At 46.4% G+C, this 25782-nt stretch overlaps 1 protein-coding gene across 4 annotated transcripts in view; it reads right to left on the bottom strand.

The window, feature by feature from the left end:
- CSMD2 (CUB and Sushi multiple domains 2) overlaps positions 1–25782 on the bottom strand; it is a 640139-nt gene that overhangs the window by 562564 nt on the left and 51793 nt on the right. For all 4 annotated transcript variants that reach the window (XM_019547773.1, XM_019547775.1, XM_019547774.1 and 1 more), the window contains exon 2: positions 18270–18486. In XM_019547773.1, the coding sequence (XP_019403318.1) occupies positions 18270–18486 (217 nt within the window). The remainder of the gene's footprint in view (positions 1–18269; positions 18487–25782) is intronic.

The raw sequence follows: 25782 nt of genomic DNA, 5'->3' as shown, positions 1-25782 counted from the left end.
TAGCTCAAGTAGGTCTGTCTAAAGGAGCTACACTGATATCTGACTGCAGTGCTGACATCCCTGGGTTAAAATAAATCTATCTCATCCAGCCCTGGGGGATGGGATGAGGGTCACTGGGCCAGTCTGCAGGCCAGATCGGGCCATGTCAGAGCCAGCACGCAAGGCCAGTCTGGTGTGGACACTGCATGTAGCACATGCTCAAACCAAGTTTCTGCAGCCCCCACAGTGCTCCGCGTAGTCCACAAGCCGGACCAGCTCCATGCACCATGATCCAAGACTCATCACCCAGATCAACACCACTGGCCATACGTTTGACACCCCTACTGTTACCATAACAGAGCTTGAATCCTCTTAATAAAATAGGAACACACCCAGCAATATAATGCATGAGGATGAAAAGAACAGCACTCACCCTCTATGCTGGGTCCCCAAGCCCAACAGGGCGAAGAGCAGTAGACAACCCAGTATATTATATATTGCTCTTCAACGTAGTTGGGATTCTGATTGCACACAGGGAACAAACAGGAACTGGAAGGCACTTTTAAGCATCTCCCGCTCCTCTCCCACTTCAGAGTACAGCCAAGGAAATTAGGTTAATGAGAAGTTACGTTATAAAGGTCTATTTGACAATCAGAAACGTATCTTGTTCCTGCCTGGGCAGGTACATCCAGGAAGAAAGCTGCACTGCTGAATGTTTCAGATCCAATTTGCCATTGCAAAAAGGGGTATAAAATCCTACCGGAACAGCGTTGTGTCAGGGTGGGCTAGCAGGCAGGCACTCAATGGGGAGTCAAGAGACCTGTGCTTTGGACTGGATCTGCTACTTGTTAAGGGGATGTTAAATCCCGACTCCATGCGATAGCTGGTGGGCTGCATCTTGTTCTTCTTACACCGCATATTCTACGCACCATCCCATTGTTAGGAAACTGCTTGCCTAAGCATTTGCAAAGGTATTTTAATACATCGTTCTGCCTTGTGAGCAGCAGCTTTTGCCGAGACACAGATATACACCTTGTTTCAGCTGCAAATCCAGTGCTCCCCCAATCCAAATATTGTCACCCTAACATTACTGACCTATCGTTTGACCTTGGGCCACTAGCTTTTCCTCTCTGGGCCTTACTTGCTCCTTCCCTGCCTCTGCCTTGTCTGTTGTAAGGTCTTTCAATCAGTCACTATCTCTCATTATGCTTGTAACACACCAGGGCTCTGGCCTCAGTTAGGGATTCCCAAATGGTAACAGAAAGGCAGCATTTTATCTTTCCCTCGACATGCGTTTAACTGACTATGTATTCAAATGACCAAATTACAGGAAAACCAGATTTGCCCCTTGCATCTTCGCATTACAACTTTTGTCTTTGATTTCAATGCAGTGCTAACTAATGGCAGGTATAATGAAGAACTAGCTTATCAAAGAGTTAAGAATAAGTCTCTTTTCTAAGCACTTTATGAAACCAAAACCAGACAATTGAATTCTTTGCTTCAGAAAAGGATCGAGCATTTGCAGTTACTCTCCCCAAACTTGAAATACTAATTTCCAGTTGTCCTTAGAGACTTACCATCCTCTTGCAGCCCAGCAGGAGTGTAATGAATTAAAGTCAATGGGCGCTGAAGATTTGCCAATTTTCTATTTGATATCTCTCCTAATAGCACTCCAAAATTTCATTGTATCTTCAATGATCTAGCAAGATTGCATCGTTACTTGTAGACCATCATTAATTTTGATAAATGGGAAATATACTGACTAAAGAGGTGCCTTGCTTGAGAAATTTTGAAGGTCATGCCTTAGAAGAAGACAAACAAGGTGTATCGTCCTAAAGATTAACTGAGTCAAAAGGTTCCCCCTCCCTCTCCAGTTTCCCTGACTTTGGAAAAGGGTGTTCAAATTCCTGGTCACACATTTTCTCCATCTTGCACCTTTGTTACATATTTTCAAATTTCATATTACCTTATGCCTTTCAGTTGAGGCTGTCAAGGTGGTTTGAAAACTATAGGTAAGAGCAAAACTGCCAAGTGTTATTAGACCCATTTTGCAGATGGCAAAAGTGAAGCTAAGTGACTTGATCCAGGTCACAGAAGGGGTGTCCCAGAAACAGAAAAGAAGATCTGCCCAACTGCTTTTCTTACTACGAAACTATGTGCTGTGCCTAAGTCTCCTGTAATGGAAATGCATTTCCCATGGATTGCTGCACTGCTCCGAAGGTACGCTGCTGGGAAATTCCTGATACTGATGCAAGCTGTGGCCAACACTTGCAGATTCCTGGGGTGAAAAGCTCTCCTTTTTCACCTAATCCCATGCTATTAAAAGCACAAAAGGGACCTTTGCGAGCCATCCCAGCAGAGCCCCTGGCCATCTCTCCTCCACAGATCAAAATACAGGGCTGGGATTCAAGAGACCTGGATTCTAGCCTCAGCTGTCAATAACTGATCATGAAGCCTATAGCAAGTCACTTTACTCCTCTGTGCCGCATTTCTCCCACATCTGTAAATGGAGATAATGCAGTACTGCTGCTCCTTCATTTGTAAGCCCCAGAGTGCGTTGTAAGAAGCGCCATACAAGTGTCATGTATTATTAGTTCCATCCCTTTCTCTCTAGTGCTAGAAATCTAATTTCACTTCCTGTGACCCCAAATGTTCACCAACTGGCTTTGCAAATTGCCACTTCTGATAAAAGAATGAAAGAAGCTTGCTGTCTAAAATAAACAGTGACTGAGCTTTAAACATGTGCGACTACGCTTCTAAAATATTAAAAACTAACAAGGGGATAACATTCCTCTCAGCCTAACACGTTTAGCGGGGTAGCAGTTAACAACTCATCGGGTGACCTCCTGTAACCTGGAAAAGCAGCAAAGCAGAAGTCTCATGAAATCTAGTAGAGACCTCCCCGTGCAGATCACCTGGACGACTATGGTGATGGGCCTTTCACAAAGCTGACAGACAGATAATGATCAAACTTCACTGCATTCGAGATATCTATCTATCTAGCTACATGTAATCTATATAAAGATATGCATATATCTATCTAGATAGATATCGCTATATATATTTATTAATTAATTTATTTATTTGTAATGATTATTTGTTTTTATTTTTTGCTAAAAAAAACTAGATACACAGAGACAGTCCCTGCTCGAAACAGCCTGCAATCCAAGCAAACAAGACCAAGAAACTGTTTAAGGGCTTACAAATGCAGGGAAAGAATACCATAAAGATGGGGTGACTGCCCAAAATTATGCAACAGTTAAGTAGTAGAAAATGAGATTAGAAACCAGATCCCCCAACAGACCTAATATATTTATATCCATATATGTTACCTAATAGACTATATATAATAGACCTAATAGACTATACACCTAATAAACTATATATATAATAGACCTAATAGTCTATATATAATAGACCTAATATCTATCTATCTATCTATCACCTAATAGACTCAATTTCCTCCCTGAACACCAGAAACATGCTCTCCTACAAAAGGAGGAATTACACTATACATTTTATAGGCGTCTCTGCCCTCCCTAGCCCCTTGAAATCTTGAGCAATCGCTAACTAGCCAAGTGATATCAGCCTCTCTCAGCCTACATCAATAATAGTTTAGAGTCACAGGAGAATTTAAGGATACTCCTTGTCCTTCCCCTTGTTTCCGTGTACCTTTGTTTCCAGCATCCCGAGCTGACAATCCACTCAAACTGAGAACATTCCAGCTTACAGCCTTAATTAATTCTATCAGATGCTAGCTAATTATAGAAAATCTTTCCTTATTTGGTGTACCTTAGTACAAAGCAAGCACCCTGAGCAGGGTCCTGCCAGTCAGTTCTACCCATTAACATAGAGCTATGCTGTAGAGAGGGAAAGGATGAAGGAGAAACGATTCCCGTGCATCAGCCTTACCCTTATTATTTTGCGTAAGAGCAGTGCTTAGAGGCTCCAGCGTAGATCAATGCCCCACCGTGCTAAGCGCTCCACATGAGACATTCCCCATCCTGAAGACATTTCAAGCTAGTAGGCGAAAGGCAGGAAAGAACCAGAGGGAAACCGACTTTGCCCAATTACTACTGAGACTCTTAGGCAGTGCCAAAGGCTCTGGCCATGAGCCAGGAGCATACACCACCAGCTATCAAACAGACCAAGAACAAAGAGACAATCCCTAGCTCTGTTTTCTTCAAGCAAGGCCAACTTTTTAGTCTACCTAGTTTCCCTGGACCCCTCCTGGGACCCTCACACCTTGCTCAGCCTGGCAGTAGAGATGAGCTTTAAATAGTCAGCATTTCCCTGAAAGCAACGTGACAGGGGCACTGGCAAAAGGTTCTTCTCATCAGTGGACCAGCTCAAGGGTACATCATCTCAGGAAAAAAACCAACCTGCACACTTTCTCCTCAACAGAAGGCATAGATTTAAAGTGCATTTTCTTTCTGTAGGTTAATATAATGTGACAAAAAAGGGCCACTGGAGGGAAAAAAGCAAGTTCACTGGGACTGGCAAAGGGATTTAGCTGGTACTAATTTGTTATTGTTATTTTCTAATAGAAGAAATAGAGGTGACCTTGAAGACTGGCGGTGGCTGCACAGAACAATGTCATGGGACCAGGCAGTGACTCAACAAGAAAAGTAGGGCAATCACCTGGCCCTGCACTCTGTCCGACAGCAAAGACAAATGCCACTCGTCTTAGAAAGCACGATGCCCCAATCAATGCAGTGTCTGAGCAGCTTCCGAAATGGCAATCCCAGCAATGCAAAATGCTCTGTACGGCTCATGCAAGGGGCAGAGCGGCCGAGTAAAAAAAAGGCCAACAGTCAGAAGACTCGGCTTCTATGCCCTGGCTCTCCATGTAAATTCTCAGCGCCTCACTTTTCCTGCCTTTAAAATGGGGACAAATGCCTTGCACATGCAATTCTGGAATAGCAGCAGAAGAACAGCAGCTGCACCTATGAGAAACCTCAAAGTCTACCCCGCTCTTCAGCAGTGATTTTTTCATATGTGAATTCTTCTGTGGACAACGCTTGAATAGCTTATCCACCTATTCTAGTAAGGTTTAGTATCGACGCGGGAGGGGCAAAAGGGGGGAAGAAAAATGGAAGATTCACTCTTCTGCTTCCTTTTTCTCCCCCTCCCCTACTGCTCTACTTAAACAAGGGCAGAAGCTTTGTGTTCCTTCTTGGTAATTAAGTACAAATTGCCCAATCCAATTTTCAGAAAGTTAATTAAAAGATTATCAATGAGACATGGGTTGTTCTGTAATATCCGTAAATAGGACACCTCAGTGGGTAATTCACCTCCCATCAGTGGTACCATACAATTTTAAGATTAAAAAAAAAAGGGGGGGGGGGAATCCTAAAATCCTTAATCTTTCCGTTGGTTACACAAGGTGGCCTCATTACACAGTAATTTTGGGCAGCTCCTGGAGCTCTTAACCCTTGGATTGTCTGCACTTCGACACGTTGAAGTGGTTTTAAGCGCTCGTTATGTGGCTCAAAGTTACGCCACTCCAGGGCAGGATTATCTCCGATCTGCACTACCCAGCTCCTGTTCCATTAAGCTGTGGTCACTCCCCACTGCTGTGCTGCCCACGCTGAAGTCCCCAAGTATCCCAGGACCTCTGACACCCCTGCCCATACAGCAGGGAATGAAGCCTGCCCTGCCTCATCAGTCCTCTAGTCCTACAGCTCCTCGTCCTGCCCCGGCTCACCAGGCCCCTAGCAGCAAGTCACACCGGTGCAGGTAGGGGACAGTTTCTAGACCAGGGATGGGCACTTATTTGGGCTGGAGGGCCACTTAATAAGTTTGCACACATGCATGCACACAGACACTCACGCACAATTGCACAAGCTCCCCACGGGTCTCCTTGTACCTCATCCCCAAGTCTCCGGCATGTGGCCAGATCAGGAAGAAGCCATGCCAGCCACTCCGGCTGAACCCATGTGTCCCCAAGCAGTGCACGGCAACACAGGGCAGCATCAGCCCAACTTGGTCGCATGCTGCAGACTCAGGGCAGGCAAGAGGGTGCAGGAAGAAAGGGGCCGGGAGCCAGGGATTATTCAAGCCCAGCCGGGCTTTTGCTGTGTTTCCCGCTTCTCCCTGCACCCCCTCCCGTGCCCCGAGTCCCCAGCACAAGACCAGGTCGAGCTGGTGCCGTGCTGCGTTCCCATGCACCACTTTGGGCCAAGCTGGCACAGCTGGTACACAGCTGGCGTGGCTCCTGCCTGACCTGGCTTTGTGCCAGAGACTCTGGGTGGGGCAGGAGTTGTGCTGCGGTCAGCCAAAGCTGCACCAGGGTCAGGCAGGAGCTGCGCCAGCCCAAAGCATGAGGGTCAGGCAGGAGCTGCGCCCACGTGGCGCAGGGCACAGGACCGCAGTGTGCCGCTGCACTAGTAGTGCCCCTGCCCTACCAAGCCCCAGCCCAGCCCAGCAGGGCCCAGATAACCTACAGCTCCTGTCCCTTTTCCTCTTGCCAGTTAGGAGAACACCTGAGCCTCGATTCTCACTGTCCGGGTTGTCGGGCCCATGAAGGGCTGCAGGGTTGGAGCAGCACGCAGACAGCCTTGCCAGGCAGACTCCTGGACAGGAGCTCAGCACCCCCTGCCTTGGGCCATACGCTGGGGGTTGGGGGCAAGGCAGCCCAGGGACGGGAGTAGCTGCCTGACCACTGAAGCTGGAGCTTCTGCAGCTGGCTGCAGCGTGGAGAAGGGTTAGAGACACCGAAAGCCAGGGCAGCTGTGGGCCACACGCAATTCTTCTCAACGTAGCGCCACAAAAGTCAAAGTGGTGTCTGAATTTATACAAACTAGCCTGATACATTTTTTCCCCTCCTTTTTAACAGCATTTTCCTGTTTGCAATTTAAGTGTGCAACGTTTGGAGTTAGCAAAGGTTGCCTCTAGCAGTTACTATAGCACCTATCTATTGAAAGAATAGAGGAAATACGTAGCTCTTTGGATACAGTGTGGCATCAGTTTCTAGTTTAGTGGATTCTATAATGCAGAATACGGAAAACTGGGATGACTTCTTGTATAGGCACATCCATTTCTTAAAAGGGAAGATGGCAGGGTTTGGTTTTTTTTTTCCCATTTCGTTGCAGTGGTCTATACCCAGCACATCCATGGCAATCTCTGGGCCTTGTTGCACTTCATGCTGTGAGCTGCACAAATGTTGACTGGTGTTAGTGCTAGCTTGGAGTCTGCAGCAGTCACACCCTTAGTCTAGAACAGGGGTGGGCAAAATAGGGCCCATGGGCTGGATGCAGCCCACCCAATGACTCTATCAAGCCCACGGTTGCTCCTCTGAATTTATACCACATGTACTCCGCCCCATTAACAGAACAAACCAACCCCCCCCCCCCCCCCCAAAAAAAAACTGCCATTCATATATTTTGAAACTCTAACTCAAGGAAACTTTTCACAACCAAGCGCAATATCTATTTGAATGCTTGCATTTACTGCAAAAGTCCAGGTAACTGATGACAATACTGATGGGTAACTATATTGACACTAGGAAGTGGAGCAAGACCTGATATTTTCCTTTATAAAGGACTTCTCTTAGAAACTGCAGCTTTGTAAAGCAATATCCCCTTTGGGCCAAACATGGTACTGCCAGGGCCTCGGGAAGCAACTTTGTTTGGTAGAGCTACGATAAGAGAGGATGCAGTGTCTGAGAAATGGTTATTTGAAAGACTAACAAAGTTTTCCATTAAGAAAAATTCTTGCCGTGTTTTTTTTTTTTTCTTTTTTGGAAAGCTCTAGCAGCAAGGAGAAGAGGATTTAGGTAATAAGATTTGACAGAGAGAAGATCCCGATACTGCCTTCTGGCATTTGGGGAAATTCTGAATGTTTACTTTTCTGGTTAATAAGGGGATAAAAGAATTAAATTTAACTGGCTTTTCAGAACAATACACGCAATGCTTTTAAGATCCTCAGAATCACAACGGATGATTTTTTGTTTTGTTTTGTATTCTTCCTACCTCAGAGGGGTTTTTTTGTGGATGATATCTTTTATTGGACCAACTGATGGAAAGAAATGGGTAAATAAACCTTGATTTTCCAAAGTGCTAAACAGCCTGGATGCTGCCAGTGTGAACAGAAGATAACTCTCACTAACCTAAGAGCAATGGAAACTATGATTCACTAACTACAGCTCATGAGGAGTGCAAGGGCGCCTGGGCAAGCCAGATCCCACCAGAAAATTGTTCCATAATCTACAATGCTTTTGGGAAATGGTGTGGTTTTGCAAAATTTCTGTTAAAGGTAAATCACAACCACATCAACATGATTTTTGTCCTCAAGTGACTTTACTAGTTGATTAAGGAGGTGAGCCTCAACAGTCTTCGCTGACCATGAAAGTAACATTTTCTTCAGCCTTTTTTCATGTAGAATTTGGAAATTCCACCCGAACCTGGAACAAAATCAGATCCCAAAATCCATCACAAAACGGCATAGCCCCTTTCTGTACAGGATTGATGCTCGGCCCATTTGAAAACCAGGCATATAATTTCTAAAGATTGCCGCTATACAGAGGAAAGACAACGTGATATATGCAGTTAGACCATGAACTAGGAGACATGAGTACTGCGCTCCTGCTGCTCCTTTTGTCCTTGGAAAAACAGCTCTTGCCATTGCTGCAGCAAGGTCCTCCTTCATACAGGTCTCACCAAGGAGCCGACAAACGAGCAGGTGGTCAACGATTTGCACTTCACCTTACTTGCGTGCATGGATGTCATGAAACTAGCTTTATTTGGCTGGGGTGATATGATCCTGGCACCCGTTCCTGCTGTTTAGGTCCCTTCCAAGCCTAAGTACTATGACACTATGATTATCTGATCATGCCTGTTTTTGATCTTCCAGTTTGCATGCACAGGCAGTTTAGGCATCGCTATATTGACCAGTCCCTCTAGGAAGGTCCTCCAGGGGGTCCAGGTCCACTTCAGGGCATCAGGTTGTGTATAATCTTTCCTTCCACAACCTCAGTTGTGCCCTGCCAGCCATCACGTCCAAGGGCACCACACAGGTCACAAAACTCATTTGCTCTTTAAGTCATTTGATTAATTTGGTGTGACCATAAAGTGGATGCCTGAGGTCTTCCATCTGCTGAGATCTTTCTTTTTCTGGCTCATCTCTCTTCTAATATCAGGTGGTACAATGCCAGCCAGGAAGAACAGGATATCCTTTGATGTTGGCTTTAGACATCCTGTTATTTCATGGCAACTGTCGTACAGAACTGGGTCTAGTTTCTTGGCATGAACTGATCATTCTCGTGCTGGACGTGCATACTCTGCAGCGGAGTAGCGCAAGGTAATAGTGTTGGTTCGTAATGTAGCTGGGTTGGCTCCCCACTTTGAGATGGCCAGCTTTCCAAGTATGCTGTTGCAGGGGCTGGCCTTCCCTTTCGCCTTCTCTACATGTGCTTTGAAGGTAAGCGTCCGTCCAACGTAACCCAAAGGTACACAGGGTTTGGGGGATTAGATTCCATCCCAGATGGTGTTTAATTTCTGCTTGGCTTTTCTATGATGTAGGTGAAAGGCTGTGACCTGCATCATGGCCAGGTTGGCACAAAGCTGGTTTATATGCTATTAATCTGAGAGGTCTTGGTGCACGTTAGTCTACTCTCAACAGTGGCAAAGTCCTTCTCTTGCGACATGGTGCATCTGTAGATCATCAGCGTATATGAAGAGCCTCATATTGCTCTATTGGGGTTGATCATTGGTACATCTGTCAAAGAGGACTGATGCTAATATGCTGCCCTGTGGAAGGCTGTTTTGTGGTTCTCTCCAGCAGCTCCATTTCTTGCACAGTTTCTTGCTTGATCCACAGAACAGGACAGAGGCAGTGAACACATCATTATCCCTTCTGGTTGCCCATCTCCTATCCCATCCTTTGTCTACTTAGACTGCAATCTGTTGAAGCCAGAGATCATTTCATGCTAAATGTCTGCCTAGTACCTAGCACAGCAAGGCCTTGCTCTGCTTCAGGCCTACCAGGCACTACTGCAGGTAGGTAACTTTGAGTCCTTCTTTCTACTGCTAGTTCACTTGTTTCCTTTTCACATGTTTTATTTTTCAGTTACTGTATAAAGTCTTGTCCTAGTCGGTCGGTCAGACTGTCAGCACCTAGCTTGCTGAAGCCTTGATCTCAGCTGGGACCTCTACATGTTAGAGGAATATAGATAACATGCGGCTTACATCCTTTAAAATGCACGGGTTTATACAAAGGGTGCTTATCACAACAGCCTGTTACAAATAAAATGCGCTCAACAGGCACACTGCACTTTCCCTTAAAAGACCTTTTGCTAAGTTACTTTTACTGACTTAACAATCAGAAGAAAACGTTTCCGTTTAAATATTTAAAGCAAATGTTTAAATGTTTAAACAAAAACAAATGTTCTTCCAATTGCTTACACTGTTATTGGAGGGAGTAATAAAAACAGGCCATGCCGTCTTGCAGCATTTCCACTTACTGTCACTGTCCTCTTCATCCAGATTCCTGACACAATATGCTAGACCAGTGGTTTCAGACTGTGGTCCACAGACCCCTGGGAGGGTCCACAGACTATGCCCAAGGGGTCCACGAAAGATGACTATGAACAATTAAACGCATGTGAATACCATGAACAATTAAATATATGTGAATACCCATACTTACAATTCATCTCTATTCAACATTTCCAAAGGGGTCTGCACTTGCATCTGAAATGTTTTTAGGGGTCCGCAAATGGAAAAAAAAAAAAAAATGTTGCAAACCACTGTGCTAGACAGTCTTCAGAGATGCACAAAACCACAGATTCTGTACCTGTTAGGGTGTCTAACGCCACTTCATTAACATCAAGGTCCCTATTGCATATGTCTCTGGGCTAGCAGACATAGGACCTAGGTTCTTTCTAACCCAGCTCCCCTTACTGATGAGACTTGGCATCGATTCCCCGCTCTGCCACTGACCTGCTCAGCGACCTTGGGCTTGCCACTTCCCTGTACTGTGCCTCTGTTTGCCATCCTCATCTATTGTAGATGGTAAGGTTTTCCTCAGCGGAACTGTCTTTTCATGGCATGCTCGTGCAGTGCTCAGAGCAACGGGGCATTGAGCCCGCTAGCCACTACTGCAATATAAACCAGCATTTTTTTCTTTTTAAACTCAAAGACTTCCTTTATAAGATACAGCATTCAACAAACACACCGCATGATGCTGTTATGAGGAACACCAACACCTGAAAAAAAACCGAGCAGCTTACACTCTACTGGCAAGACCATCCCAACTCATGCAACTGTTGGATCCTTGAAACCGGAAAACTAAAAATGGTTGCTTCTCAGACCAACAACCCCAGAATTCAAATATATCCAGAGTTTGGGAGGTTTAGATGTCACGAAGTCAAAGTTCTGCTGAAGTCACTGCATCTTAATGGCTTCACGACAAGAAGGGGATCTGGTCTACAAATGAGCTGTACAAAGAAAAGTTACCTTTTACCCAATTTTCTTCCATTTCCAATTTTTCCCTTTGGATTCAGTTTTAAAACACCAGTCTGAAGAATGGCTCTTTAACTGAGGGCATGTACAAGCAAACACATGATCTGAGAGCCAATCTAAAAATTCAAATGTGGGATTCTGTTACTTGATTTTGGATGCAAGTTTGGAAGTCTGCTACGAGTTACTGGCATCCATGCAAAGTCTTTAAAAGCCTTTACCCAGGTTGGCTCCCTCCTTTGCCTCTTCTTGTGCATCACTGTCTGGGGAAGCCATGCAAAGAGTACCAGGTTGCAGCTCGTACCAAAGCGCACCCCAACTTCTGTGATGACTTCAACCCCATAAATAGCTCGGAGATGTTATTCAGATTAGGCTGCACTCCCGCAGGGCATCAAAGTACAGTACTGAAAGAAATCAATTCTTACAAACTAAGCTGATTGGAATATCCCTTTAACAATGATGCAATCAGCAAAGCAGGATAGGAAAGCTGGGGTGTGGGGAGGACATGCCTAGGTAAATGCAAACTCCAAAAGCACTGTCCCCTTCTCTTTCCTCCCACTGAATGCAGCAAGGCTTTAGCAGGCTTAGCACCTTCCAGGACCGGGACCTCAGAAGACCAGCTTCAGGCAACTGGCTCTTGGGTCTGGCCCAGTATAGCGACATGGGGCATGTGTAGATGAAACAGGGCCTCTAAATTGAAGCAGTGGGTTTTTAAAAACACTGCTTCAATTTAGGGCCCTTTAACCACCCCCCCACCCCCCCCGTGTTGTGCACACACACACACAAAGGTACCTGCCTCTCCAGCAGCAGCGAGAGCAAGCTGCTAGCGGGAAGAGTGGTCCCTGGACTGTTGGGGGGGAGGCGGGGCGGAACCACCCCCCCCCCACAGGTGGCACTTGGCTCAAGTGGTCCCAGGTGGCACAGCAGCTGCAGAGGGAAGCATCGGGCCCCTGTGCAGCTCAGGCAGACAGGCAGGCTGCAGGGGAAAAAGAAGATCATGCTCACTGCTTTTCTTGGGTGGAGCCTGCCTTCCCGGGCTACTGCCAGGCTGCCTGCACGGGCTTCCTGCAGAGCCCCTGAGCTGCACAGAGCCCGGTGCTTGGCTCTGTGGCTGTAGGGCAGCAAACTAAAACTCCTCAGAGGATCTTTAGTTTGCTGCACCCCAAATCATTTAAGGCACATTAGGCCACTGAATTTGTTATAGCGGCTGGACTTACTGCACAATGCATCACCAACACGTGCAAACACCGACACCACTAAAGTGGTGTAAAAGCATTTAACCTACTTTAAAGTGTCGTGCACACATGCCCCTCATTTTGTCTACACACGGCTATGGATCTCAATGACACCAACACATGTCACAGGCGTGCACCTGAGGGGGGACATGGAGCTCTAGTCAGAATTTGTGAAAGCATGCTACCATCTCCTTCAGGTCGGGGTGAAAATAGTCTGTTACTACCACCGTCTAATGAGAATAGGCAATGTTTTTTGGCCAGAGTGCTGAAAAAAAACACAATGCCTAACTTGGAAGGTGCTGGAGTGCCGACATGCTGGAGCCCAGAGCAACTGCTTGCAGCCTGCCGGCTGCAGCCAGCCCAAGGAGCCCAGTTTGCTTGTAGCATGGCTTGCAGCCTCCCAGCTGCCTGCTAGGAGCAGCCTGGGCTCTGTGGCTGGCAGCAGCTGCTTAGAGCCCAGGTTGGCGGTGGTGTGCTGAGCAAAACGGTGTTACGCGCCATGCTCAGTACACTTGCTGGGGGTTGCTGACCCCTTACCTAAAGTGACTGTTCTGCTTCCATATTCTGCAGCACAGACAAGCATGGATTCTAAGGAGGCCACATGCATAAGAAGTTAAGGGTGCATACAGGAACTCATACTATTCCCAGACGTCAGCTCTGCTCCTAGCAATCGAGGGGAAGTTGTGATGTCTAATGACGATGACAGCTCTGAATGCCTAAATTAAAGACAACGCTAAGATGCATTTAATTATTCACATACTCATCACATGTGCACACACAATGCAAATTCCCTAACATGCAGTAAAGCAGTTTATTAGGAAATGTCTCATTGGATTAAGTTTGCTCTTATTGTGTTAGGGAACTTTCACACAACATTAAATGCAACACAATAGCGTATTTGCCAACACAGGAGGCGTAGAATTATTAACTCCCTTGCAGCAATTGTCATAGATGTGACTCAGGGAATGTAGGAGCAGATGGAGCAAAGGAAGACTTCTAAAGGACCTGGTCTTGGAGGGTGCTTGTACATGATGTTGGCTTTTTCTAGCTAATCTATAAGTTTATTTCACTCTCGCAATGTACCATGATGATTCCCGTTACTATTTTGCACGTAGCGTGCTTAACACTCAAAACCGGTTAATGTGCTGTTACTGGTAAAAAGCACTAGAGGGCATTTGGTGGACAAATCGTGTCAGAACAGGGAAAATGGCGATTTCAGCTGTGCGCGAGAATACATGTAACAAAAGTTTCATGATAAAATTAAACCTGGTGGAACCATTGCCCACAGTAAAAATAACACAGGTCAGAGCTGGTCTAACTTGCCATGATAAATTAAAACCTACCATGATAAAAAACCCTCAACGTGTGTTTTCACATGCAACTAACCTAGTGGCAATTTTTGGTGCTGTTTCATAACGTGTATTGAAACAGTGCACATCATGTACAAGGGCCCGGAGAGACCTCTCTGTACCAGGGTGAATTTCACCAATAGATAAAACATTATTTTCCACCAAGCTCATTCCTTTGCACCAAGTTGAGCAAAATATGGCACAGGAGACAATTCACCATCTTTAAAAGGATATAACACCCCTCTTCGGCCAATTCTCACCCTTTATGCTTTATGTCCCCTAACCAATATGTATTAGCATTGATAGCAGCTGTAGGAAGGTGTCTGAATACAAATCTTCGCTTTCAGTGATAAAGACCAACTGCTTCCATTTTGAAAGGCATCCCAATTTACCATCAAGGCAAAAAGTCTTATAAGGATAAGATGCTTGTCCATTTGTTAACTGTATTACTGACGGGCACAGTGAACAAAACTTCTTTTCCACAGAAGCAAGCTCCTTCCCCCATTCCTCTTGCCTCTAGCTTATTCTGGCCAGCCTGGTAGCATGAGCTTTGATAAATGACATACAGCCATCCATCTCCTCGTGTGGCATATAGATGATGAATGCAGTACATTTGGAAGGCAGACCGAGGAAAAACATTAAATTGATAGCCTAGGGGAAGCTGGGTCCAAAGACAAAGACCGAATGCTAGCAACAGTTGCAAAGTTTAGCAAAGAAAGGTTGATGTGCAAAATATTAGCCACACAAAGACCATGACACCGAACAGCAAACTGGACAGCGAGCTCTGATTTTTAAAATAGCTTTTCTGGAAGCAGAGGGGAAGACTTCTGGAAAGGCCCAGGCGCCACTAGTTTTTAAATGGGATGTGTGCTCCTAAATCCCTTTTATCACTTTTGAATGTCTCCCCCTGAACATCCACTACCTCAACTTTAATTTTACTCTTCTTTCAATGACATCAGTCTTACTTCAGTAATGAATCCCAGAGAGGACAGCTCTACAGCTGTCCACCTGAAAGTAGAAGAGGCTAAAATTAGGGGGAAATGTCACACACTGTTTTGTAGGGGGCACATACCTTGATCCCACCTTAGATATGCTTAACAGCACACTTAATTGGACCTGAGTGATCAGTGATGATATGTAAAGAAAACCCCACGTGCCTCTCAGAACCCATGGCAGCTCACCCAGTACAAATTCACTTTACATAGGGCATGCTCCTGGACTGCATTGCCCCAACACGATGACTCTGGCTTCAGCACCTGTTTCTCACCGTGATTCCTCCAGCAGGTCCAAAGGAGTTTAAGACCCCCACCCCAACCTCAACCCTCCTCCCATCAGAGACGTATCCTCTTGCACACTATACAACCATCAGATGTCTTGAGAAGGCTGTCTTGGGTCGCAGCAAACAAGACAGCACTGGCTAGCCAAGTAGCATAAATGACAGGGGATCCTTGCATTAAAACAGAAATGCAAATCTTACATTGTGTAGCTCACGGCAGAACCTGCCTCTCTCTCCTGAAGTGTTTAGTGTTGTATTCCACCATTGCTACCCTGCTGCACCCCTACAAAGGCTTCCTGTGCTGGAAACCCACCAGCTTGCTGCATTTGGGTCCCATCAAGCTTGCCTTGAATGCTGTCCAATAACCCCCTAGCCTGTATAGGCTCTAACACAGGGGTAGGCAAAGTCTGGCCCATGGGCCAGATCCAGCCTGGGGCAGACTCCATTTCCCAGGCACCCCTGCCTGCAGCACTGAGGCTGGTTTTCATGGAGGCCCCAGAGGCGGTGGGACCATGACAAGCACAGGGCTAGGGCTCCCATGAAAACTGGCCCCAACAGCACTGACCAGGTGCACTGATGGGTGGGGGCCTGCTCTGGGACCAGGATCTTGCAGCAGTGACAGCATGGTCCAGAGTTGGGCCAAAGCCATGATCTGCTGTCCACACGCCCCAGGCTCTACCCCGCTCCAGACCATGCTGACACCACCGCAAGATGTGCCCTGGAGCTGCTCCCCACCCCTGCCAGTACTGCTGGGAAATGGAGTCTGGCTGCCAGCCGGATCTTGCCCACCCTTTCTCTAACTCATCTCAACCTTTAGCCTTTCCCACACAGACTTTAGCCTTCACACAAGTTGGTTCAGCTGTCCAAGCACACAGCACCTTTGTGAATGGGCTGCAAGACACCCTCGTTGCAAGAAAACCCTTTTACCGTAACTCCAACTCTTATGGGCAGGCTGGCTTACTGTCTTGCTCTCCAGGGAGAGATGAGAGTTGCAGTAAGATCACTACCTCTCTTCCCCTTCACCTCCAGTTCAACTATGTGCTCAGCAAAGCAACACTGGCAGAAAGCAGATTTCCAGATATAGCCCACATGAAACAATGCTTTCAAGTTTTATAATGGGAAATTTTCCCATAGTCCTAATGATAGCATTGATCCAGGTATTTGTATGGCTCTTATCAGCATAATAACCAAGCACTATGATCTCATATGTGTCAGCGCTGATGGCCTACACTTACATTTCCTTGCTGCTATCTCTACCTGAAGTCATATCATACTTGGTTGCAAGCAGCAGCTAAAAGCACTTCTCTCTTGCAGTCAGTCTACAGAATCCTTATTGATTCATTCAACCACGACGCCACCTCTGATCTAAGTTCCTCCATGGATTTTGCATTCTCAGCAGAACCTCCTACTGACATCCAGAGGGAAGAGGCAGTTTCCGCCAATGCTGACGATGACCAGAACAATTTGCTAGGGGGTCTCTGGGGACTAAGGCACAGCAGAATGAACCCTTCATCTCTGCAAAGTTCACCTACTACGGAATATAGGACAGACAAGGACATGTGGGTCTTCTTTACATACTACCAAGAGCAAAATAAATAAATAAATAAATCCTGCCTCTTGATTAAATGATGAAGTCCCGTAATTGGGACAATTCTCAAGCCCAGAAGCAAGATGAAAACATAATTTATTTACCCAAATAATGTCAGCCATATACAGTAGCAGACTTTCACTGATGTTTCTGCTTCTTTAACCCAGATTTTCGAGTTGAGTTAGGTGAGACACCAAGAGGTCAAAAGACTTGTCCTAAATCACAGTGAACAAAATGGCTTAGCAAAAACCAAAATAAATAAATAAAAATCACACCTCCCTCCTCCCTTCTGGGCTCTACAAGTTAACGGTCTTTGTTCCAAGTCCTGCATGAGGCAGCCAACTTTGTCGCTGAATTCACGGTGCGGTGCCAGCGCTGAAAGGCAGCTGCTCATCCATTGCTCTTCTGCATTTGTTCCTCTAGTCTGTCAGCTGCAACCTACCCATCCAACAGCCTCTCTATGTGCCGCACAACTAGCAGCCAAGCTGCTCTCAACCCACCACCATCCACCACTTGGGAGCGAATCTAGAATAATTTTTCATGGTATGCTAAAAATCTAAGCCGATGTGTTATATTGATTGACGCTATGTTTTTTTCATAATGAGCACTTTTATCACCATGCCATCAAAAAACCTTGAAATCAGGGCCCCCGAACTAAACTTTGTACAAACGCATACCAAGCAACAGTTCCTGCTTCATATGAGCTTATAGTTACAACAGACGAGAGAATGGAAAAAGCCATCAACACCCATGTCACAGGTGGTGAACGTATACAGAGAGATTAAGTCATTCACCCAAGGGCACACAGGAAGTCTACGACAAAACTAGGGTCTAAACCAGGGGTGGGCAAAATACGGCCCAGGGGCCGGATGCGGCCCTCCAGGCCATTCTATCCAGCCCGCGGGGCCCCTAAAAATTTAGAAAATTAATATTAATCTGCCCCTGTCTGCCTATCATGCAGCCCTCAATGGCTTGCTAAAACTCAGTAAGTGGCCCTCTGCCCAAAATAACTGCCTGCCCCTGGCCAGGCTTTCTGAGTATGATGCCTAAACTATAATTCTGTCTTCCCTCTCAGGCACCAAAGCTGAGGGGTTTATAGGAACATCTTTTCCTGTTAGACTTCCTCTCTCATTGCTCCATTTTTCTAATCAACTTCTCTGAATGTCTAGAAGGACTGTATTGATAAATCACGACTGTCAGGCACGCACAGCAATATTTAAGACCTTATCAAATATAAGAAATCAAGACAGCTAAGAGAACTGCTCGTAAAAATGAGCTCCTGGTTTATTGCAACATAAACCTCCAACCTAAGCATTTTAATCCCAGGGGCAGAAATCTGAACATCTTTATAAACACCACCATTTGTTATGGTGTGGGCTCTACCTGGTTCTCAGACTCCCCTGCTGTGGCAGTCCATCATAGACAGATAGTACATCAAAATCTTCCTCTAATGCGAAAGACTGGAACACGAGCTGTATCCTGTTCTGCTCCTCAGCAGTGATCGTCCACGTGCAGTTTGCATAATTTGGGTAGCCATATGGAAATCCCGGACTCTGTATCGTCCCGTTTGGGCCTTGCAAAATGTGACTGCAGTTCTGGGCTGGAACGAGAAAAAACAAGCAAACAGATAAGTTAATGAAGTAGATGGGACATGATTAATATTAAAACAGGAGTTTAATACAGCATGTAATGCACAGTTCCTTCTGAGTTAATCCTCATGGCCTGAGCATGGGGCAAAATCAAAGACAGCTTTAAGCCACCCTATGCATTTTCTAAAGCTCTGCAAGGTACCAGTTACCTACGATTAAAAGTTAGACAAACTAAAGGTACCCAAACTAAAGTTTGGCTCCCACTGGATGCAGGAACAGCCTATATGCAGCACAATCCAGCCTCAATAGGCAAGTGAACCATCCACTACAATCGCTGTTAGCAAGGGTGGACAAAATGCAGCCCACCAGGCCAATCTATCCAGCCCATGGAGCCCGTAAAAAATTTAGACAATTAATATTTATCTGCCACTGGTTGCCTGTCATGCAGCCCTCAATGGCTTGCCAAAACTCAGTAAGTGGACCTCCCCCCAAAATAGTAGCCCACCCCTGTGTTAAGGGAAGGCCGTTGTGCAACTTTCCATCAGGAAGAGGGGTCCCCAGGTACAGGGGCAATTTCAGAGGACATTTATGTCCAGTCTATGAACCTGTGCATTATGAGACCAGCATGAAAGGGCCTAACCATCCATGAGAGAATTGGGCCTGGTTTTGTTTGATTTCACAGCATTCGATACTGCTATTGGAATTGTGCGGGGCACTTTTACCATTCAATACAAGCCAGACACACGTGTTTTTCTATCACTGTCATCCAGAGGCACGTGTTTTTTATCACTGCCACCCAGCTTTTAACAGAGCATTCCTCCACTTCGCAGAGCTAAGTAGTGAGAAAAAGTTGCGGGGAGAAGACACTAAGCACAAACACCACTTTTCTGCCTCTTCACCAGTGTGCCCATCCCACAATGTTCATTCACAGTGGAGGGTCAGGTCAAAATTGTGAATGCCCTGGGTTTCAGAGGCCCTCTGCCCCATGGTCATTCAAAATAAACAGTACAGATGCTTACTGCATTGCAACAACACAGGAAAAGTTATAAAAGGGATTATATGACATGACTGCCTGCGACAGCTAATGATTAGACTTGATGACTCAAGAGATCCCTTTCAGTCCTACGTGATAGCTGGATTATTATTTGGCATGGCAGAATTCAAAAGATTTTTTTTTTTTTTTTAATAATTCTGTTATTCTGAAATTGCTGTTCATTTTTTAGCATTTCTTTTGATTTTTAAGCTATTTAAATTTTCAGGATTGTGCAGAATTAGAGGGGTGGGGGCAGACAATTTAGTAATGGCAGTATACTGTTAAAAGTGTTATAAAATCATATGTTCAAATATACAAAGTAAATATTCATAAATTAATAAAAAATACCTGATCATACAGGGGCCAGGTCAGGTTTGGCATGAGTTTGGTCCCTGCCACAATCATGCAGGGGTCGGGCTGGGAGTTTGGTGCCTGATTCCCAGCTAGGACCTGGACATAGTGAGCGGCTGGTGGCACCGGGCTCCCAGCTGCCGTCCGCCCTGCCCTTCCAACGCCTCCGCCCAGCACAGTCCTACCAGCATGGCCCCTACCTCCTGCAGCACCTGCCCCAGCTACTGCCAGAGAAGCAGTGCACAGGCGGCTCCCCCTGCCCCAGATTTCCTTACCCCACTCCAGATTTTTTTGTCCTCTATCATTTTCAATCATGACCGATCGAAATGTTTCCCGTCAGTTTACGAGTGCCGGGCAAAAATCAACATTGATCAATAAAAAAATCAAATCCTGCCAAAACTAATTATTTGGTAGCTTGATCAACAAATCAGAGAGCTGGAAGTCAGAAACTATAATACCGACTGTTGAAAGTAACAGTCGCAGACAACCTACTATGGTAGCGGTGGCTGACCTACAGCACGTGTCCCACAGGTGACACGGGGAGCCGCTGTGTGTGGCACGCAGCAGATCAGGGCGGGGACAGGCAGCACAGCGGCAGATGAGTCAGGAAGCAGAAAGCAGAAATCTGTGGCTAGCTGCAGAAGCAAAGCTGCCTGATCCGCAGACTGGGTGGAGGATGGAGTCAGAGTGGCTCTCGGGGAAGTTATAGGCCTAATTTGTGGCATGCCTGCCAAAAAGGTTGGCCCTCGCTGTACTATGGAGAACTCTGCTGACTATCCCAGCTGGCGCACACGCCACAAGATCTCTGTCCTTCCCCCAAGTACGTTCTAACACAGGCAAGTGTCACATTTTGCAGAGCTATTGCCCATGCAGCAGAAGGCAGAGATTTCCAAAGCTGTGGAGTGCAATGCTGTGCTTGTGCAAGGTGTCTTTCAGAAAAAGTTAGAAATACAAATGCAAAACTACAGTCACAAATGTATTAGTTATAGGTAGGGACCTACTCAAATTGTGATTCTGAGATTTTTGTGGAAACTGTGAAAAACGGCAGTTTCTGCGAACACCACCAAAAAATGGTGGTTTCCATAATTTTGCATGGAATCACCAGGAAAAAAAAAAAACTTACTAAAAATAAAATGCTGGCTTCTCAGTGGGAGCCAGCAGCTGCTGCAGTCTTGCAACCCATTGAGGGAGAAAGGGGGGAAAGCTGCCAGCATGAAGAGCAGCCAAGATGGTGCCCTTCTACCCCCGCCCCCCTGATTGGCCAAAAGGAGTGCTTTTCATGCAGCCCTGTCCCTCTCTACCAATCAGTGGTAAGGGGTGGGGCTGCCAGGGCCCCTCAGCAATCAGCAGGGGTGGGGAGGTGGGGGGGGGTCGCTACAATAAGCCTGCAAAAATTGCAGCTGGTGCCATGATCATGCTGTGAAATTGTCCATGTGTCACCTCAATTTCACTCAGCCCCTAGTTATAGGTCATAAAACAAACCTAGGTCATGGAGCCCACAGACAGAAGTGATGATTTTCACCCAATCTGGCCACAGAAAGTGGTCTATAGTTGTGACCAAGCACAAGTGCGTAGCTACAGACTGCTTCAAATATGGGTGATCAGGTGAAAATCTGAACCCTTATTGCATGAGGGGTCAGATGAAGACGTTTCCAAACAGAGCATCTTCTGTAACTTGTGTCTGCCTGCCTCCCAACCTTGACCTGCTTTCAGAAGGGGAGGCGGAGAGGGAGCAAGGGGAGTTTGGTCTGGGTTTTTTTTCAGCCTCCCTGCCTCCCCGTGCTGGAGGGTGGGGTGGGTATATTGGAGGCCCCCCCTCCAGGTAGGAGAGGCTCCATTTCACCCCCCCACACACACACACCCTCCAGCACCAGCTGGGGGACCCCTAGACTGAGGTCCCTCTTCTCCCTTCCCCCCCCTTTCCAAAAACTTTGCAGCCGTGCAGGGAGGGGGTCCATTGCTAGGGGAAATGGGCTGCAGGCTCCCAGCCAGCAGCTATTCCCCACTCCCTTGACCTTCTGTTCAGTCCTGGGGATCGCTGTAACTCAGAGCACTTCCTGCAAAGCCTTCTCAGTTACTCCAGGGAGTTGCACTTCTATCTGCGACTGGAGAGGTAGACATGCCTGTTGTCAGTAAGCAAGGAAACAACATTTAATAGGACTATTATGAAGTCAAGTGGCATGGCACATTACTGTCTGTATTACAAATAATGTTTAGCAGCCCCAACTGGGATCTGGGTTGCATTGCTCTGAGTACTGTTTGTACACACAAGAGGTGGCCTGCAACTTGAAGCGCGCACTGTATAAACAGACAGGATGCAGAGGTGGTGAGAGGAGAAACTGAGGCAGACAAAGGCGATGTGACATTTATGACAAGTTAACAGATGCTGTGTACAGTGGAAGAAGCAGTCGATACAATATATCATAACTTCAGCAAGGCTTTTGAGACCATCTCAATTAAAATTATCATAAGCAAGAAGTATGGTCTAGATCAGTAACGTTAAACATAGGGCCCATGGGCCAGCCCCCAGAGCCTCTCTACCCCAGCCAACAGCGGGTGGGGGTATGTGGTTTGCCCCAGAATGCAGGGTCCTTTGGCCCCACCGGCCAAGGCCACTGATTGTGAGCTTAGTTTGCCACTGCCAGACCCACTGCTCCCTCTGGACTCCTGCTGCCAGCAGACCTCTCGCCACCTCCACAATCATTGCCACCCCCAGACCCACTGCTGCCGCTGGACTCCTGCTGTTACTAGTCCCCTCCTGTCACCTACAGATCCCTGCTCCCAGACCTACTGCTGCCACCAGGCCCCTTGCCATCAACACTACCAAGGTGGCCACAGTGGTCATCCCTGTGCCTCAGGCTGGATCCGGCCTGAGAGAAACCCTATGGTTAGGATCCAGCCCAGGGTCCCAGGTGAATTTAACAGCCCCGGTTTAGATGAAACTACCACAAGGTGGGTCAACTCATTGGATAATCACACTCAGAGCCGTAATTGCATGGTCTGACAAATCGGACAGATGCATCAAGTGGATTTCCACAGGGTCTGTCCTGGATCCAGCAACTATTCAATATTTTTATTAAAGACTTAGACTGGATAATTGGGACACTCATTCATATCTGGAGGTAGTACCAAGCTGGCAGAGGTTGCAAGCACTTTGGAGGACAGCATTCACATTCATACTGAATCTCGATCATTCAGAGATATTCAGTCCCTTGTGGCTTGGTGGCAGCACCAGGACCAAAACAGATAGGCCCTAATCAACCCAGCATCCTGCTTGCTAAATCATTCTAAAACTGGGTTTTACCTGTTACTCAGGCCTCATTTTTAGAGATAATCCATTAGTGAAAATGTTCGTACAAGTACTATTTTTTTTTTAAATAGAAGCTGTGGCTAGCTGCAGAAAGTACAGCTGTCTAATCAGCAAAATGCCATTCAGAAGGGTTCAGCAAAAAAATGCCCCAGAGATGTATTTTAGATCCTAGAGAGAGAAAAAAAAAAAGGAGAAACACATGAACACAGCAGATGATGATACCTTTACATAAATGGTGTTCAACATTCAGCCAACAGGCTTGATTCAGCCTGCAGGTCTCCACCTCAGTCTAGAAATTTGGCAGTCGGGGAGTGTGAGGAGTCCCATGCGCTAAACAACAGGGCTGTTTGTGCTAGATCATTCTCAAGAGCCTGGAGAGGTATCATCAACTATGGCTTCAGAAAATCCTCCACATCAAATGGGAAGATCACTGCACAAACACCAACATCCTTGATGGAACCAGTGTTACCTGCAATAAGCTGGTGATCCTCAAGCACCAAATTCACTGGCCCGGACATTGCGTGTGGGTGCCTGACTTTAAACTCCCAAAACAAGCGCTCTACTCCCAGCTTAGTAACAGCCTGAGATCTCATGGTGGCTAAAGGAAATGCTACAAGGATGCATTGAAGGTCTCTCTCAAGAAAACAGATGCTGATTTTAAGAGCTGGGAAGAGCTGGCTGCTGATCAACTCCAGTGGTGCTGCAACCTCAACCAAGTGGTAGGCTGTTTTGTGGTAAAGTGTCTTGCCCTCAATGCAGAGAAGAGAGAATGAAGGAAGGAAAAGGAGAGAAATCCTAGCCTATGGCATCCTGCAAAAACACCTGCAACTTTTGTGGATGGGTCTGCAGCTCAAGGATTGGACTCTTCAGCTCACCGTAAGGTCTAGCAATGAGCCATGGTAGAGATCATCCTCGAATCGAGGGATTGCCAATCGTGGCCGGCATGCAAGGGAGCTCACATACAGGGTCACTCCGTGGCTGGATTTGGCATGCAGGGCTGCATCCGGCATACCAGATCACATCTGTGGACTCATCCTGTGCACCAGTCTCATGCTGGATCAGGCCTGCAGGCTGGTTCTTTATCACTCACTTCCATCCTGTGGGGCTGGAAGTTTGAGCATCACTGCTTTCCACAGCTGCAGTCATTTCCCGCACTCGAGGTACTCTGGATCTTATAGCAGGCCTGGGGCTCCTCCAGGAGACCCTTCCTGACAAGCTCTACAGCTGATTACTAACTGGCAAGAAGCCAGGGGCTTTTCAGGTTTTCGCTGACCAGGATTCTTCTCCAGGAAGAGACGCTCTCCCCCTGCCTCCCTGGGTAATGGACATCTTGTCTAGCCTAATGTACATTTTGTCTAGCCCAGCAGCTCTTTCCCGTCACTCCGGTTTTCAGAGTTTCACCCCATCACACAGCCCAAACACAAAGCCAAACTCTGCCATGTAGCATTCCCAAGGCACCAAACTGATTTGGAAACTGCATCTTCCACGAGAGAAGCCGAGCGCGCTCTATCAAATACATGTGTCCTTCCCCAGAGCAGTACCTTTGAACACACTAGCCCAAAGATAAAGATATGTTGCTATGACCTACTATTTCTAGGTGTGTAAGAGTTTCTTCTCTCAGGAGAGAGACATAAATATGAGGAAACAGAGGCTAAATAACATGGAAAGTCTCCTTAATCTATTTCTCTCTCACTTTGCTGTCATTTTAAACTTGGTAACTATATGATTTGACTCCGAAGGCTTGAGACACAGACAAATTCACCCCTAATGTAAACAGAGACAGCTCCTGCTGATTTTAGTGGAATCGCTCCTGTTTATATCAGAGCTGAATTCCAAGCAGAGTTTGCAAGGGGATTGCTGTGCAAAATAAAAATAGCATTACAATGTTATCTTATGATCAAGGTCAGTTTTACTGATCGCTGCCTGTTGCTATCAATCAACACTATGAAGCAAATCTGGCTTCTCATATTGATGCTAGATTGTTTATCCCTGTTTATGCAGATTACTCAGCCTTTCAAGTTGAAAAGGATAAGACCAGAAATCATTTCTTTGATTTCTCATTGCAGTTTTCAAAGGCAGTAGCAGCATTTGCACTTCTGAGTGTCAACCAGCCACAGGTAAAGAACTGCAGAGTAGCATTATTAAAGCCAATTATAATTTGATTGACCTACTTTGGGACCAAAATGCTTGGCAGAAACTATTCTGTCTCTATGGCTAGAGACAAAAGTTACACATAAATCAGTTTAACTGATCAGAAGCTGGTTTAAACCTGTAACTGAACACAAATTCAGTGCACATAAACCAGTTTCTAAGTGGCTGAAACCGGTTTAAGATCAACCTGATTGAATGCAATATCAGACTTAACGGATTTAGGTCAAACCTGTTTAGGAAAGTTCTGTCCCAGACCCCCTCCAGGTGCAAGTCTAATCAGAGTCCCCTAACATCCCAGCATGCTTTACAGCCCTGGGCTGGGCTGGGCTGTCTGCTCCAGAGAGCAGGGTTGGCCACACCCCTCTAGCTGGAGCAGTGAGGGCTGGTTCACTGGCCCTCCCAGGCAAACCTCAGCTGGGGGCTAGGGCCAGGGAGGGGTGTTAAATTCACTCCACTGCCTCC

This window comes from Crocodylus porosus, unplaced genomic scaffold (genome assembly GCF_001723895.1).
Source record: "Crocodylus porosus isolate Cpor-Errol unplaced genomic scaffold, CroPor_comp1, whole genome shotgun sequence".
Taxonomy (NCBI): Eukaryota; Metazoa; Chordata; order Crocodylia; family Crocodylidae; genus Crocodylus; species Crocodylus porosus.
The sequence above is the reverse complement of the archived record's forward strand: the minus strand, read 5'-3'. Positions and strand labels throughout refer to the sequence as shown.